Here is a 13,622-nt window from a genome sequence, read left to right on the forward strand (position 1 = left end):
AGGCCCTTCGCTCTGACGAAGCTTCTCTGGGGATTCTGCTCATTTCTGTTCTCAGCGCGGCTCCAGCCACTAGACAAAGTAGACGCCGCTCCTGCAGCCGCGCTCCCACCACTGCCCATAGAGGCGTGAGGTCCATCACCAAAGCGTCATTTTTCATTTCTCCTGATGCAGGGAGTGAGCCCGCAGGGGCAGTGCTTCCCTGGGCAGGTGCTAATTGCCAGGCTCCGGGGGTGAGCTGGTGGCAAAGCAGGACAAACGGGGCAGTGACCCCCAGGGGCACAGACCATGGACTCACGCGGTTCCGCCAGGAAACCAAAGACCCCGGGGAGAAGACGTGTGGGATGACAGGCAGTTACTTAAAAAAAAAACAACAACAAGAACTTCCGCTGGCAGTTTTGGGTCAGAGAAGGTAGCAGAGGTGAAATCATGTCCTTCTATTTTCCAGGCTGGTGCCGAGGCCGCCTCTGGGTAAAGTCACTGACCAGTCAAGGCGAGGTCATGTCATTATCATTTTCTGAGTGTCTGTCTAGCAGCGGGACGGCCTCTTGGTATTAACACTTTTTGCAGAGGGGCTGCCCCTGTGGTTTCCAGTTACCGAGGCTGCTGGAAGCAGAGCTCGGACCGCTGGACAGACCTGTTTGGTCTGTCTTCCTGGAGCCGGGGCTGGCCCCTGGCCCGGGGGTGTGGCTGGGCCCGAGGCTGGCCAGGACACAGCGGCCCCTGCCTGGCTGACCCAGTGCCGTGGGGGCTGGAGAGGATGGCGGCTCCTCATCCCGGGGATGACCTGGGGGGCTGGAGAGGCTGCTGGCTCCTCGTCCCAGGGAGGACCTGGGAGGCTGGACTGAGGTTGCAGCCCCGGGAGGTGGGAGGTCTTTGCGGGGACTCCCTCCCTCTGCACCCGCCCCGCTCGTCAGTCCCCTCTGCAGCCCTGCCCCCACCCCCATGGGGCGCCCCGCTGCAGCCGCCTCTGTGGATGGACGATGGAGGGCGGTCCCCCCGGCCTCGGAGTGGCTGGAGGGCGGCGATGTCTTTCCATCGCTGTATCCTGGGCACTTGCTTACCTGGACACGGGCGAGCACTGCACCAAGTGGGGCCTCAGAGCGGGGGGCTCAGGGAGACCTCTCTGCTGGTCCTCCCCCACCCGACCCCGAGACATGAGATGCTGGCAGGGAAGCTTGTCTGAGTGCATCCGGGGGCCTCTCTCAGACACCAAAGCAAACCCAAGTGAAACGAAGCGCTAAAAACAGCAGAAGAAGCTTGCCAACCTAACTGCAGCCCGATTTGCTTTGATGGAACACGGACATGCCACCTTCTTGGCACAGGAGTCCGGGGACTCTGCCCCGAGGGCAGGGCCAGGGCCAGCCGGGCACCGCGGCCTCGCCCAGGGCTCGCACAGACCTGCGCTCTCGGGGACGCACGGAGCCTAGCCTGCAGTGTCCCCGGCCGTCGTGCTTTGAAAACTCCATGCACCCCGAGATGCTGACTTGGCCCCCGTCCCAGGACAAGCCCCTTCCTCTTCCAGGCAGGGGGTGAGCCTGTCTGCCCGCGGCCCCAAGCCAGGCTCGCAACGGGCGGCTGCTGGGTGCCCTCCCCTCCCATCCTGCGCTGGTCACCTCCCAGCACAGCCCCCGCCCTGGCAGGGCGGCCCGGGTTCCCTAGGCACCTCATTGCCAAGGAGTCAAGGCTCCTCTTTGCTCTCACCTCGGAAGCCAGGTCTAACAGTGCCATGTCTCACCCAAGCCCCAGCTCTAGGTCTGGAACCCCCAGTCCCCCAGGCCGAGTGTTCCTGGGCTCTCGCGGGGCGGAGTGGGGTCTGTAGGAGCCCCCTCTTGCTCTGTCCAGTTCCTGCAGGAGTCCCGAGTCAGTCTGACCACCCCCTGCCCTCCACATCTCATCACCCTGGACACCGACCCGGCTCGATCACGATGCCCACCTCAGCATGAGTCCTGGCAGGTGGGTTTAGCTGGAACCCCCAGGTGTTTCCCCTTAATCACCTTCTGCCCACTGACCCCCGGTCCTCGCCCCACCCCTCTCCTGAAGGTAGGACCCCACCCCCGAACTGGTCCCCACACCATCGTGACAGCCCCCCCAAAAAGTCTTCCTTAGGTCTTGAACAAGCATCACAGACAACTGCCTTCCCCGGTCTGAGTAATGCCTTTCTGTAACAGCTTCCACAGCAGTGAGAGCTGAGTGCGGGCAGGACCCCGACTCCAGGCAGGAAGCTGCCCCCAGTCTGGGCCCAGAGGCCCCACACCCAATGCTCCGAGGAGCTGGGACCAGCCCAGGGTGTCCTTGGCTTGGTCCTCAGGGAGGCGGGAGGGCTGCAGGGCCACGGGGGCCCATGGTCTCCAACCGGCAAAGGGCTGGATGGGTTCCAGGCCTAGAGCTGCAGGGGAGGGTGGGGGCTCCCCGGCCTGTTACCTGGGAAACCCCCAAGGGAGCGCCCTCCTCCAGGGGATGGGTCTACGCTGACCACTGGCCTGTACCCAGCAGCTGCCGCGCCCCCTGCCCCAGCCCCACCTCCCTGCGGTTTCTATGCAGAAGGGACCCAGGCTGGCAACTTACATTCCAGTCGATGGTGACGAAGAAAGGGTGGCGCTTGATCTCCTCCACGCCGTCTAGGCCGGCACCTGGGGGGCCAAAGAGCAGAAAGCGTCAGAGCAGAGATGCGACTGCACGCCGTCTGATGTCAGAGCAGAGACGCGACTGCACGCCCTCTGATGTCAGAGCAGAGACGCGACTGCACGCCCTCTGATGTCAGAGCAGAGACGCGACTGCACGCCCTCTGATGTCAGAGCAGAGACGCGACTGCACGCCCTCTGATGTCAGAGCAGAGACGTGACTGCACGCCCTCTGATGTCAGAGCACACCTGTGACTGCACACCCTCTGATGTCACAGCAAACCCATGACTGCACGCCCTCTGATGTCACAGCAAACCCGTGACTGCACGCCCTCTGATGTCAGAGCAGAGACGTGACTGCACACCCTCTGATGTCAGAGCACACCCGTGACTGCACACCCTCTGATGTCACAGCAAACCCATGACTGCACGCCCTCTGATGTCAGAGCAAACCCGTGACTGCACGCCCTCTGATGTCAGAGCAAACCCATGACTGCACGCCCTCTGATGTCAGAGCAAACCCGTGACTGCACGCCCTCTGATGTCAGAGCACCCCCGTGACTGCACGCCCTCTGACGCAGCAGTGAGGCGGGTGCCGGCGGCACGTGCAGGGTGGTCCCGACGACCTCCGGGGAGAAGCAGCCCCAGCTGCTCCGCCTCCTGCCGGCCACCCCCTTGCCCGCCTCACAGCCCGCACAGACCACCACGCCGCCCTGCGGGGCTGTGACCAGCTGAGAGGGGGCGGGGGAGGGGCAGGCTAGACGCCCCCAGCGGCAGCCGTGGGCTTCCCCGGGCAGCTGGGCAAGGACGTGGAGGCCCGGCCCAGGCTCCATCAGGACCGGCCTCGGGCCGGGCCTTCCTGCAGGATGAGGACACGGGTGAGGGTGGGGGGGAGCCCAGCACAGAGAGACTTGGCTCGGGGCTCCCGGGGAGGAAGGCAGAGCCCGGGGCGCCCGTGTCCTGCAGGACAGCAGCCTGAGACAGGCCAGCAGGGAGCCGCTCCACCCCTGTGAGCACTGGACACTGAGTGCCAACAGAGCTGCCCGCTGCTTATTCCTGCTTCACCCCTGCCCGCTTTGCTGCTGACGTTATATCCCGAGGCCCGAGGGAGGGGCGCACGGAGGACATCGGGGCAGCGGGACTGTCCGGCCCCTGACGGCGGACGCACGTCGTCACGGATCCCACGCCTCCCAGAATGAACCCTGCCGGGACCTCCACATCTCAGGGAGTGAATACGTGCTGACGTGGCTTCATCAACACTAACGAAGGCGGGATTCGCCACGGACGCGGGAAGGGGTGGCGGGCCGCCTCCGGCGGGCAAGTCCAACGCCTGCTGCACGTTGAGGGAAAGAGGCTTTCCAGCTCAAAGGAGCAGGCTGTGCGGGAGGCACCCCGAGCGCCAGGGGCCCAGCCCTGCACCAGTGCAAAACCTCGTCCAGGTCCAGCCCCACCCAGCCCGCCCCCACCCCACCTGAAGTCTCATCCTCGGGAGAGGCAGGAAGACGTGGAGGACAGATGGCACCTGGCCACCTCAAGCCACTGTGGTCCCCGTGGAGCCCCCGACCCAGCCTCACCGTCCAGCCGGAGGAGCCGGGGGACCCTCCTCTGGGACACTGGGGGTCCCAGGAGACACAGCCTGCTGTGGGCCTCGTCGAGAAGCTGCCCGTGGCACCAGGTCATCTTGGAGGACAAGCCTGGCCAGGCCAGCACGGTGGGAAAGAGCCCCCGGCCCCGTCACCACACTAGCCTCCGGGACCTCCCGATCAGCCCTTTGATGTGCAAATGACCATAGAGAGGAGGAAAGGGTCAGACCTGGAATGTCCCCTCCAGGGACCTGGGAGGCAGACACTTCACAGGGCTCTCCCCCTAAGTGAGCCACAGCACCCCTGGACCAGCAGGGAGGTCCCTCATCTAATCTTTTAGAGCATCCTGTGCAACAAATCAGTAACAGTCATGGGAGCACCTTCCTGAGGTCTGGGACCTGCTCTCTGAATTACCAAAGCTGGGGGGTGGGGTGGGGGGCGGTCCCGGGAACCCTGGGCTCACACCTGGTCAGCAGGAAGCACAGCGACGACCTGGGACCCCCGGCTGGTGTCTAAGGCGGGGGGTCTGATGAGAGTGACCGTGACCCTCTGGGGTCCGGGATAACTCGGGCGGTCAGAACTGCGCTGAATCCTAGGACCCAGTGGGTGTCTGCAGAGATGGGGAGCGTCCGTCCGTGTGGAAACCCCGAGCGTCTAGTGTCAGGAGCGTTGTCAGTAGTGGAGAGAAAGCATTGTTTGAGGACCCTCCGCAAGTCCGTGCCCATCTCCATAGAAAGCCCTAACCTGAGCCCAGAGATCTGGTCCAGCCTGGGCGTCCCCAGCACCTGGCGGCCCTCCCAGGTGCCCAGGCAGCTGCTGGAACATGTCGAGAATGAATGTTCTGGCTTTGCACCCACTTGCACGCAGGCCTCCTTTGATGAAGCCCAGGATTCAGGATTGAAAAAGACTTCTGGCCACCATGATTAAAGCAAAATGAAAAATCACCTCTGATTTGTACTCTTTTAGCTGTTTTGGGGGGCTTCCCTGGTGGCTCAGATGGTAAACAATCCTCCTGCAATGCAAGAAACCCAGATTTGATCCCGGGTTGGGACGATCCCCTGAAGGAGGAGATGGCAACCCACTCCAGTATTCTTGCCTGGAGAATCCCCATGGACAGAAGAGCCTGGCGGGCTATAGTCCATGGGGTCGCAAAGGGTTGGACATGACTGAGTGATAAATACTTTCACCGGTCTTTTTTGCAGGTTTTACCCATTGCCATTTCATGCTCATTCGTTATTTGCAAGTACATGCTGCAGGAATCGAAACAAAACAGGACAGACAGGAAATACAGGTGTTGGTATAAGTACAAGTCTCTGTTGTACCAGCTGGGTCTTCTTGGGCACGTTTTTATCTGCACCTTCTTCCACTGCAGTGAGATTCTGCACCATGTTTGTGCTTCTAGGCCTCAGGAAACACTCGACGGTGAACTGACACTTTGGTTATGACTCAAAAATTATAAGTATTCCAGAGCAGGGAAATGTAAAACAGAACGTTTCTGCACGCAGCTCTCTGAAGCCTGTGTCAACCTTCCTAGGGAAAGTGGGGTGATTATTTTGGATTCCAGTTCTATTCATCCTCTCCTGAAACAAGTTAACATAGTTGACTCTGCACTTGACAACTCCTTTTTGCTTAAACACACTTGACAAACAGCGGTGAGCAGAGATCCATCCTGGGAGAGTCGGGGGAGCCTGCTTGTCGCTGACTCTCGGCTGACGTGCTGTGGGGTCGTCACCGAACACACTCAAGCCTCACTCTGTCCCCAGAGGCAAGTGCCCCAAGGGCAGGTGCGCATGGACGGAAACATTCAGAACAGAAGAGCAATCTCTAGGCAGCTTAGCGAGCCTTCATCAAGATCCCGATGCCAGCCAAATATGCAGATTCAAGAATTCACGCTTACTCTCTGCAGTGTGAGTAAGTACCACATTTAATTACTTCTGCTGTGATCACTCAAGGGCCGTCTTCCCGAAGGCGGCTCTCTGGACCACATCTGGATTTCTCCGTGTTGATGAAACGGTGATGTTACATCTGTGGGAACCGACCTCCACTGGGCGCGGCTGTAAACGCAGCACTGGGCCTGTGGCCGGGACCTGACCCTTTCTGACCCTGGCCACCTGGAACCCTTCCACTGCACATTTTTTAACAAGGAGACCTGTTCATTTCCTCCTGGGCCCAATCATCAACAAGCTCCCACAGTCTCAGTAAATCATCCCTCAAAAGTTCTGAGGATCTGCCAAAAATGTTTTCCTTGAATCTTCCTGGCCACAGAAGGTTTGGGGAAATGTTTAATCCCTGGTCCCTTCGTGACTGTTGAACTATTTATTTGGTGCTGTGTTTGTTGTCTGAGAGTCACATGGAGTCGCTCTCTAGTTCTTTCAGGCGTGTTCACAATCCGCTTACATCTGGCTATTTTCCTCGCGTACTTTGCATTCCATCGAACCCGCGCACTCCTGAAGGCCAGTCTATAGCCGCCCAGGATTTGAACACTAGGTCTCCTTTTTACGTCTTCGTCACCCACAGATGATCTACACGTCATTTTTATGGCTTTGAAGTATCTTCAGTCAGCTTGATATTTCATTTGATGCTTAGAATCTTTGCTCGGCCGTAGCTGTCTTATCTCCCAGGGCCCTGCCGGCTGAGGGCAGGGCCCCAACAGATCCTCAGGGCTGGTGTGGAACCGTCAGCTCCCAGCGAGGGGCAGGGTGTTCGTCATGACCAAGCCATCAAAGGCCAGCCCAGCACGAGAGGTCTCGGTGGCACCAGGGGGGCTGGAGATGACTGGAGAGCAGGGTGGCCAGTGTCTGAAGCCAGATCAGGAGAGCACAGCCTGTGGAGATGGACTCTGGAAAGGAGACGGAAGCCAGAAGAGCAGAACCCTCGCAAGCGGCTGGCCCTGCCCCCGGTGTCCCCGGGGCGGTCGGTGGTAGGTTACCGGTGATGCTGTTTTATGCTCAGCGGCACGTCTGACTCTAGACCCTGCTGCCTGGTCTCCCAGGAGCCCGGGATGTCCCAGGACTCTCCAGAGAAGCTGCAGATGTTCACAGGGATGAGCTAGGGACCCCCAGAGGGTCCTTCTCTAATTCACGACCAGAATGATCGGCTGAGAAACCAGACCGCCGTGCCCCCCTCGCTGTATCCTTCGGGGACTGCAAGGTGGACTGTTGAGTCTGCATGGCCTCCCCGGCCCCTCCCCTCGGCTGCCTGAGGTCACACGTGCTCTCACGTGCTACAGGATCCTCCGTGACTCTGCGTGGTGTTTCTCCGGCCCAGAACCCATGCCCCCCACCAACCCCCACGCTGATACACACACACAGGGCTTGGAGACACCACCCCAGGTCCTCAGGCAGCCCTGCCGGGGGGGCCTCCTGACTATCGCAGCCAGTGTATTTTGTGCCTGCTTCCATCACCAAACAGACCACAGTGCGTAATAAACAAGGGTGAAGCCCAAATAATCCAGTCTTCCAGCTGCTGGGTCCACTTGCACCATGGTTGAAATAGACACAAATTTGACTCCGTTTTTGACAAATTTAAAAGTAAAATCTCTCCATTTATGGCACAGAAAAGAACCCTGTTCCTGCCGTCCCACCCACTGGCCACCCAGCCTCTGCCAGGCCTGGCTGGGGGCCCTCCTGCCTCCTCCATCTGCCTGTCCCCCAGCCCCACCTTGCCCCTGCCCCTTGCCCCTCAGGTATTGCATCCTGCCGGGGAGGGGGCTCCCTCTGCTGGCTCCTCCTCCTCCTCAGGTCTCCAGGGAAAAGGCAGCGATGTTTCCACCTGAGATTTCTGGCCTCTTCACCCACATGACAGGGTTTCCCGGAAAGCATCACCGACCTGTGTCCCCAGCACCCACCACAGCTATGCGGGGCACCTCACTGAACAGTGCACGCCCACAGCCAGCAGTGGCCGGGGACCTAGACTCAGACTCTGGGTGAGAATGCCGTGCCTCCAGGGGACGACCAGGTAGAAACACAATCTCCAGGCTCGGCAGCCACAGCGCCTCCAGCAGGCGATCTGGGGCAAGGGCCTCGGTCTTGTCACCTGCCAGGTGTGTGACACCAACCAGACAAACTTCCACCGTTTCTTCCACTGCAGATGCTATGGACTCACTCTCAGAGGTATTGAACTGTGTTCCTCCAGATTCATGTGGTCAAGCCCTAACCCCAGAACCTCATGGGCAACCTTATTTGGAAATGTGATTAGTTGGGATCAGTTCACCCTGGGGCAAGGTGGCCCCTGACCCCATATCACTAGGGTCCTGATCAGTTCAGTTCAGTCGCTCAGTCGTGTCCAGCTCTTTGTGACCCCATGGACTGCAGCACGCCAGGCCTCCCTGTTCATTGCCAACTCCTAGAGTTTGCTCAGACTCACGTCCATTGAGCTGGTGATGCCATCCAACCATCTCATCCTCTGTCATCCCCTTCTCCTCCTATCTTCAATCTTTCTCAGTATCAGGGTCTTTTCCAATGAGTCAGCTCTTTGCACCAGGTGGCCAAAGTATTGGAGTTTCAGCTTCAGCATCAGTCCTTCCAATGAACACCCAGGACTGAACTCCTTTAGGATGGACTGGTTGGATCTCCTTGCAGTCCAAGGGACTCTCAAGAGTCTTCTCCAATATCACAGTTCAAAAGCATCAATTCTTCGGCGCTCAGCTTTCTTTATAGTCCAACTCTCACATCCATACATGACTACTGGAAAAACCATAGCCTTGACTAGATTGCCTTTGTGGGCAAAGTAATGTCTCTGCTTTTTAATATGCTTTCTAAGTTGGTCATAGCTTAAGAGCGGAAATGTGGACAGAGGGGACCCCTCTACAGTTCAAGGATCAATGGACAGAGATCTGGGTTGACTTGAAGGTGATGGGGTCAAACCACAGATTGATGAGAGGACCCAGGGTTTGGATGAGATCTTCTGATGTTGACAAACTCACCAAACGGCCAGGGGACTGTGGGGGGGGGGGGGGGGCGGTGGTGGTCAAGAATAAGGCTCAAGGCAATCAAAAGGGGGAAGAAGTCCCAGCCTTCTAATCTAGCCGCCTGTGTAGAGCAAAATTAATCTACACAACATAATTTTCACTTTATAGGCCAAAGATTTAAGGTAATTAAATTTAGTAGCCGACCTGGGTCAAGTTGGGTGAGTAATAATTCCTACTATGATTTCCTCTTTATATGAGTCTGCACATCCTATGACATTAATATGAAGTGTTCTTGCAGGATGGTCCATAACTCCTGGAAACCTTTACAATAATTCACTTTAGAGATTATCAGGAGGGCAGTCTCTGGCCGTGGATGGTCTGTTTTCCAGGCTGCGGCAGGCTCCACTAGGCTAGTATAATTTGATGATTATTTATCCACCTAATGAGATCAATCCATCTTTCTCTCGCATCAAGTATGCAAACTAAATAACAGAACAATATTCTGGGTTAGAGAGCTATGATTTTTGTGATGTTAAATTCTAAGACAAAAGTAAATTCAGAAAATTATTTCCTTTTTCCAGAACAAAGGAAGAACAAATACATTTCCCCTCCCCTCAGCTTGGTTACAGTCACCCGGTTCCCCATGAGAATTTTCCCCACCAAATGCTGTGATATTTGAAAGAAAAGAGGGACTCCCAAGACAGAATTCCTCAATCGCTGCGAGGGATGAGGCTTGAACTGTTTGTTCTCCTGTGTGTTTCAGTGGATAAATGAGCTGACGTCTTCATTTCCAGTTCCTGACTCCAGTTTCTACCACTGGGGAGGTTAGGCAGGTGAGGCCACACCTGGGCACTGCCCAAGGGCAGAGCAGTTGGGAGTGGAGTGGATTGGTGTGCCTGCTACCTAGGAGGGAGGCGCTTTGCACACATGGTCACATACGCATCCATAACGGAACAGGTGTCCGGAGTCTGTCCTGGCACTCACAAACGACAAGGCAGAGACTGGGCAGATTTTCATAACAAAGCCTTGGTACCGAAATCAAAGTTTCAATCATCAGCAGAGCTACTGGTGGCAGGTTGCGTGATGACTTCTCAGGATGACAGACCAGAGGGATTCCTCTGCACCATAGCTGGTTCTCTCTTCTGCTTCTGGCGTGAACTCAGGACCCAGCCGGGTGCTTCATGCTTCATTGTCTAGTGCTGCCGGCCCTTCCAGGGACAGCCCAACAGTTCCTCCTCGCCCACTCTGCCTTTCTTGCAGTGATCTCGGGGGACAGTTTAACAAGACCTGTTAAGACGCATCGCACAGGACGGTGGTTTCCTCTGCCAGGACCTGAGCCTCCGACGACTCTGTCTGTCGAAGCGGCGGGGAAAGAAAGATGCCCTCCCCACCCCTGGGTCTGTGCACTCCGATTATCTCTGCTTTTCACACCCTCCTTTGTCACACACACTGCGTGTTTCCTACGTGGCGGGTACCATGCTGGCTCTGGAGGTCTTCCTCACAAGCCCGTGAAGAAGCTCTGCTATGACCCTCGCTTCACAGGCAGGAACCCAGGCACAAGAGGGGGCAGCCCTCTGCTCAAGGTATCACAGCAAGGAAGTACGGGGGGACTGGGTCCTTGTATTCCAGCCCCCCACCTGGTGCCACCACGCAGGGCTCCTCCTGAGCTCCGCTCCCCACTGGTTCACACCTGTGCGTCCTCCATGTTCCAACCACCCCCCGGGCAGCCCTGGGTGGCTCAGGGGTCAGGGGGGCTTACCCAGCCGGTTGCAGGGGTTCCGTTTGAACAGCGCTCTCAGCAGACTCTGGGCCTCCACACTGAGGAACTGCGGCATGCCTAGCTTGGCTCTGAAAAGCACAGTCATATTTCAGGGGAAGGATGAGCCGGGGGGGACCAGAGTTTGCCCTAGTGCTCTGGGTTTCTGCAGTCGGCATCCACAGAGAAGTCCAATCAAACCAACGTGACCAGAGCAGCTATGCACAGTAGCTGTTTAATAATTCATTAAAAAACAATAAAGCCCCTAGAGATAAACAGCAATGCTCCCATGAACATAAGTAACATTTTAAATGGAAATTAACTATGTTTCCTGAGACAACGACATCAAAGGCTTTGGAGAGATGAGTGACGTTGCTGACATTTTAGGAATCTCTCAGTTTGACGAGGCAGCTGGATTCTCCCATCTGCCTCCAGTTAAGTCTGCGGTCACATCTGGGAAAGGAGGGCCTTGCAGGCCCCTGGGGTCCTGGACACCCCCCACCTCCCTTCAGGGACCACGTGACCACAGTCTGGCACTGCCCCTTCAGAAATGCTGCCACTTCCAAGTGACAGGCTGTAAATTCACACCTGGGATTTGCTGGGGGGGGTAATTATTCTAGTTCCCAAAAATGGTGTTGTGCCCCCTTAGAATGAAAAGGAGCAGAGGCCATCATAGAAACAGCAGATTGTAGTGACGCATGTCATCACAGTATAAGGTCACTTGATACAGGAAAACAGTTTATGGGATGTCTCCTTCTATTTATAAAATGATGTGATCTAAAAAAACACAAGGTTTGTAGGTGCCTCTCGGTTTTATAAAAGTTGTGTGTCCACCTGCAAGCAGAGTTTGAGAGAGCTGGTCATGAGGCCAAGCAGCTTCACAGCTTCTCCTGCAGGTGCGGTGAGCACCCCCCTCCACACCGCCCCCCGAGCAGTGAGAGCTTCTGGAGTGACTTGGAGCCCACCTGTTCCAGGGGCCACTTCCCCACTCTCATCAGCCCTCTGCCTGCTTCTCTCTCTCCCACGGCTTGCTATCTGACATCTGGCTCAGATGAAGCCTGTTCATATTTAAGGTGTTATAGCAAGGGACTTCTCTGCTGGTCCAGCGGTTAGGACCTGGTGCTTCCACTGCAGGGAGCGTGGGTTCGATCCCTGGTCGGGGAACTAAGAGCCTAAATGATGCTTTAAAAAAGGATATTACAGAAAGACTGGCTCTGCATTTAGATGTCTTTCTAGGGTTCTAAGAGCAAAACTTATTTTTGTGGTACAAGATTCTGCATGAACATTAAGGAGAAAATTATGTTCACACCCAGTCACATGCTTCCCAGATGACACTAGTGGTAAAGAACCCAGCTGTCAATGCAGAAGACATAAGAGACATGGGTTCAATCTCTGGGTTGGCAAGATCCCCTGGAGGAGGAAATGGCAACCCACTCCAGTATTCTTGCCTGGGAAACCCCATGAACAGAGGAGCCTGGCAGGATATAGTCCAAAGGGCCGCAAAGAGTTGGACACGACTGAAGTGACTTAGCATGCACACACTCATTCACGTGGGACACACGACTCCTGCCCACGTCAGGCAGGAGAGTTCGGGCCCCGGCATGAGCCGGCAACAGGCAGAGCAGGGAGGCTCTCTTGGGAGCCCCTGCCTCCCCCTGCCCCTGAGTCTGCATTTCTGAAGGTTACCAGCCATCATGTCTAAAGACCCTGCCACCAGACAACTTTGATGAGTTTCATGGATGGGAAACAGAATCTTTGATAGAAGATTTCTTTAGAATCACACCCCACTCGCTTTATCCAGTGACAAGGAAATGCCAAGGATGCTCACTACCATCATTGCCTACTGGACACGCCTGGTTTCGAAGACGGAAGCTCTTGCTATCAGAAGGGGCGAGCAAGTGCTGGGGTGGATCCCAAGGTGGGAGTTTGACTCACTTGAGGATGAGGGCCATGGTCTCCTTCCTGTCCTTCCCCTGGAACGGCAGCGACCCCGTGAGCATCTCGAACTGCAGAGCAACACAGAATGGGAGCAAGTGTTCAGACCAAGCCCACTGCCCAGTGGACAGACCCAGACGGGCAGAGTGTGCCTGAGTTCACGTGGCCACCAGAGGCCTGGTCAGTTACATGTGGGCGCCGGCCCACGTGCTTGCTTAGAACAGAGCCACATGGCGGGACTCGGCGTTCAGTGCGGAGATGGATGGGCGGGCGATGGTTAATAACTCAGCTCCACGGCAGGAAGCAGGGGTCAGTGCCGGGACGGGGACCTGCAGAGGCAGCAGGACATGTCCACGCACCTTCCACGGGGGCGACTGAGGACCCGTCCTTCCTTGGTGGGGGCAGTGGATTTGCTCGGTGAGGAGGAGGCAGGGGAGGGGAGGGGAGAGAAAGCTTTCAGTCCAGATCGAATGTGAGGATCCCTGTGGACTCTGAGAGCCGTGCAGACTCATCACCCAGACGACCCTCCTCCTTCACCCTACTGTGATCCCCCGGCCCAGCGGTCACGAGACACTGAATGTGGAGCGGACGGGCCCCTAAGTGGGTAATTCAGGATGGAGTGTCCTGGGCCCGAGAGCAGGGTGGCCAGGCAGTCCCTGCAGTGAGGACCGCGGCAGACAGCAGGGGCGAGAGGCCAGCCTCTCTGGGCCACTGTCTCCAACGTTGAGGGCCATTTCCCTGGGTGCAGGGGTCGGGGGGGCCAGGGCATCCAGGCCCGCTCTGCTGTCACTGCCTGTGGACCCTTGGGGCCCAGACCT

General features: G+C 57.1%; 1 protein-coding gene across 5 annotated transcripts in view; it reads right to left on the reverse strand.

Annotated features, from left to right (window-relative positions):
- The window catches only part of RPS6KA2 (ribosomal protein S6 kinase A2), a 279,856-nt gene that overhangs the window by 40,415 nt on the left and 225,819 nt on the right, over positions 1-13,622 (reverse strand). For all 5 annotated transcript variants that reach the window (XR_006338071.1, XM_043888661.1, XM_043888663.1 and 2 more), the window contains exons 9-11: positions 12,805-12,875; positions 10,873-10,961; positions 2,566-2,630 (exon numbers count right to left, since the gene is read on the reverse strand). Coding sequence is in view for 4 of the 5 variants with exons in the window: in XM_043888661.1 (XP_043744596.1) it covers positions 2,566-2,630; positions 10,873-10,961; positions 12,805-12,875 (225 nt within the window). In the remaining variant the exon portion in view is untranslated. The remainder of the gene's footprint in view (positions 1-2,565; positions 2,631-10,872; positions 10,962-12,804; positions 12,876-13,622) is intronic.

This window comes from Cervus elaphus, chromosome 26, assembly GCF_910594005.1.
Source record: "Cervus elaphus chromosome 26, mCerEla1.1, whole genome shotgun sequence".
NCBI classification, from domain to species: domain Eukaryota; kingdom Metazoa; phylum Chordata; class Mammalia; order Artiodactyla; family Cervidae; genus Cervus; species Cervus elaphus.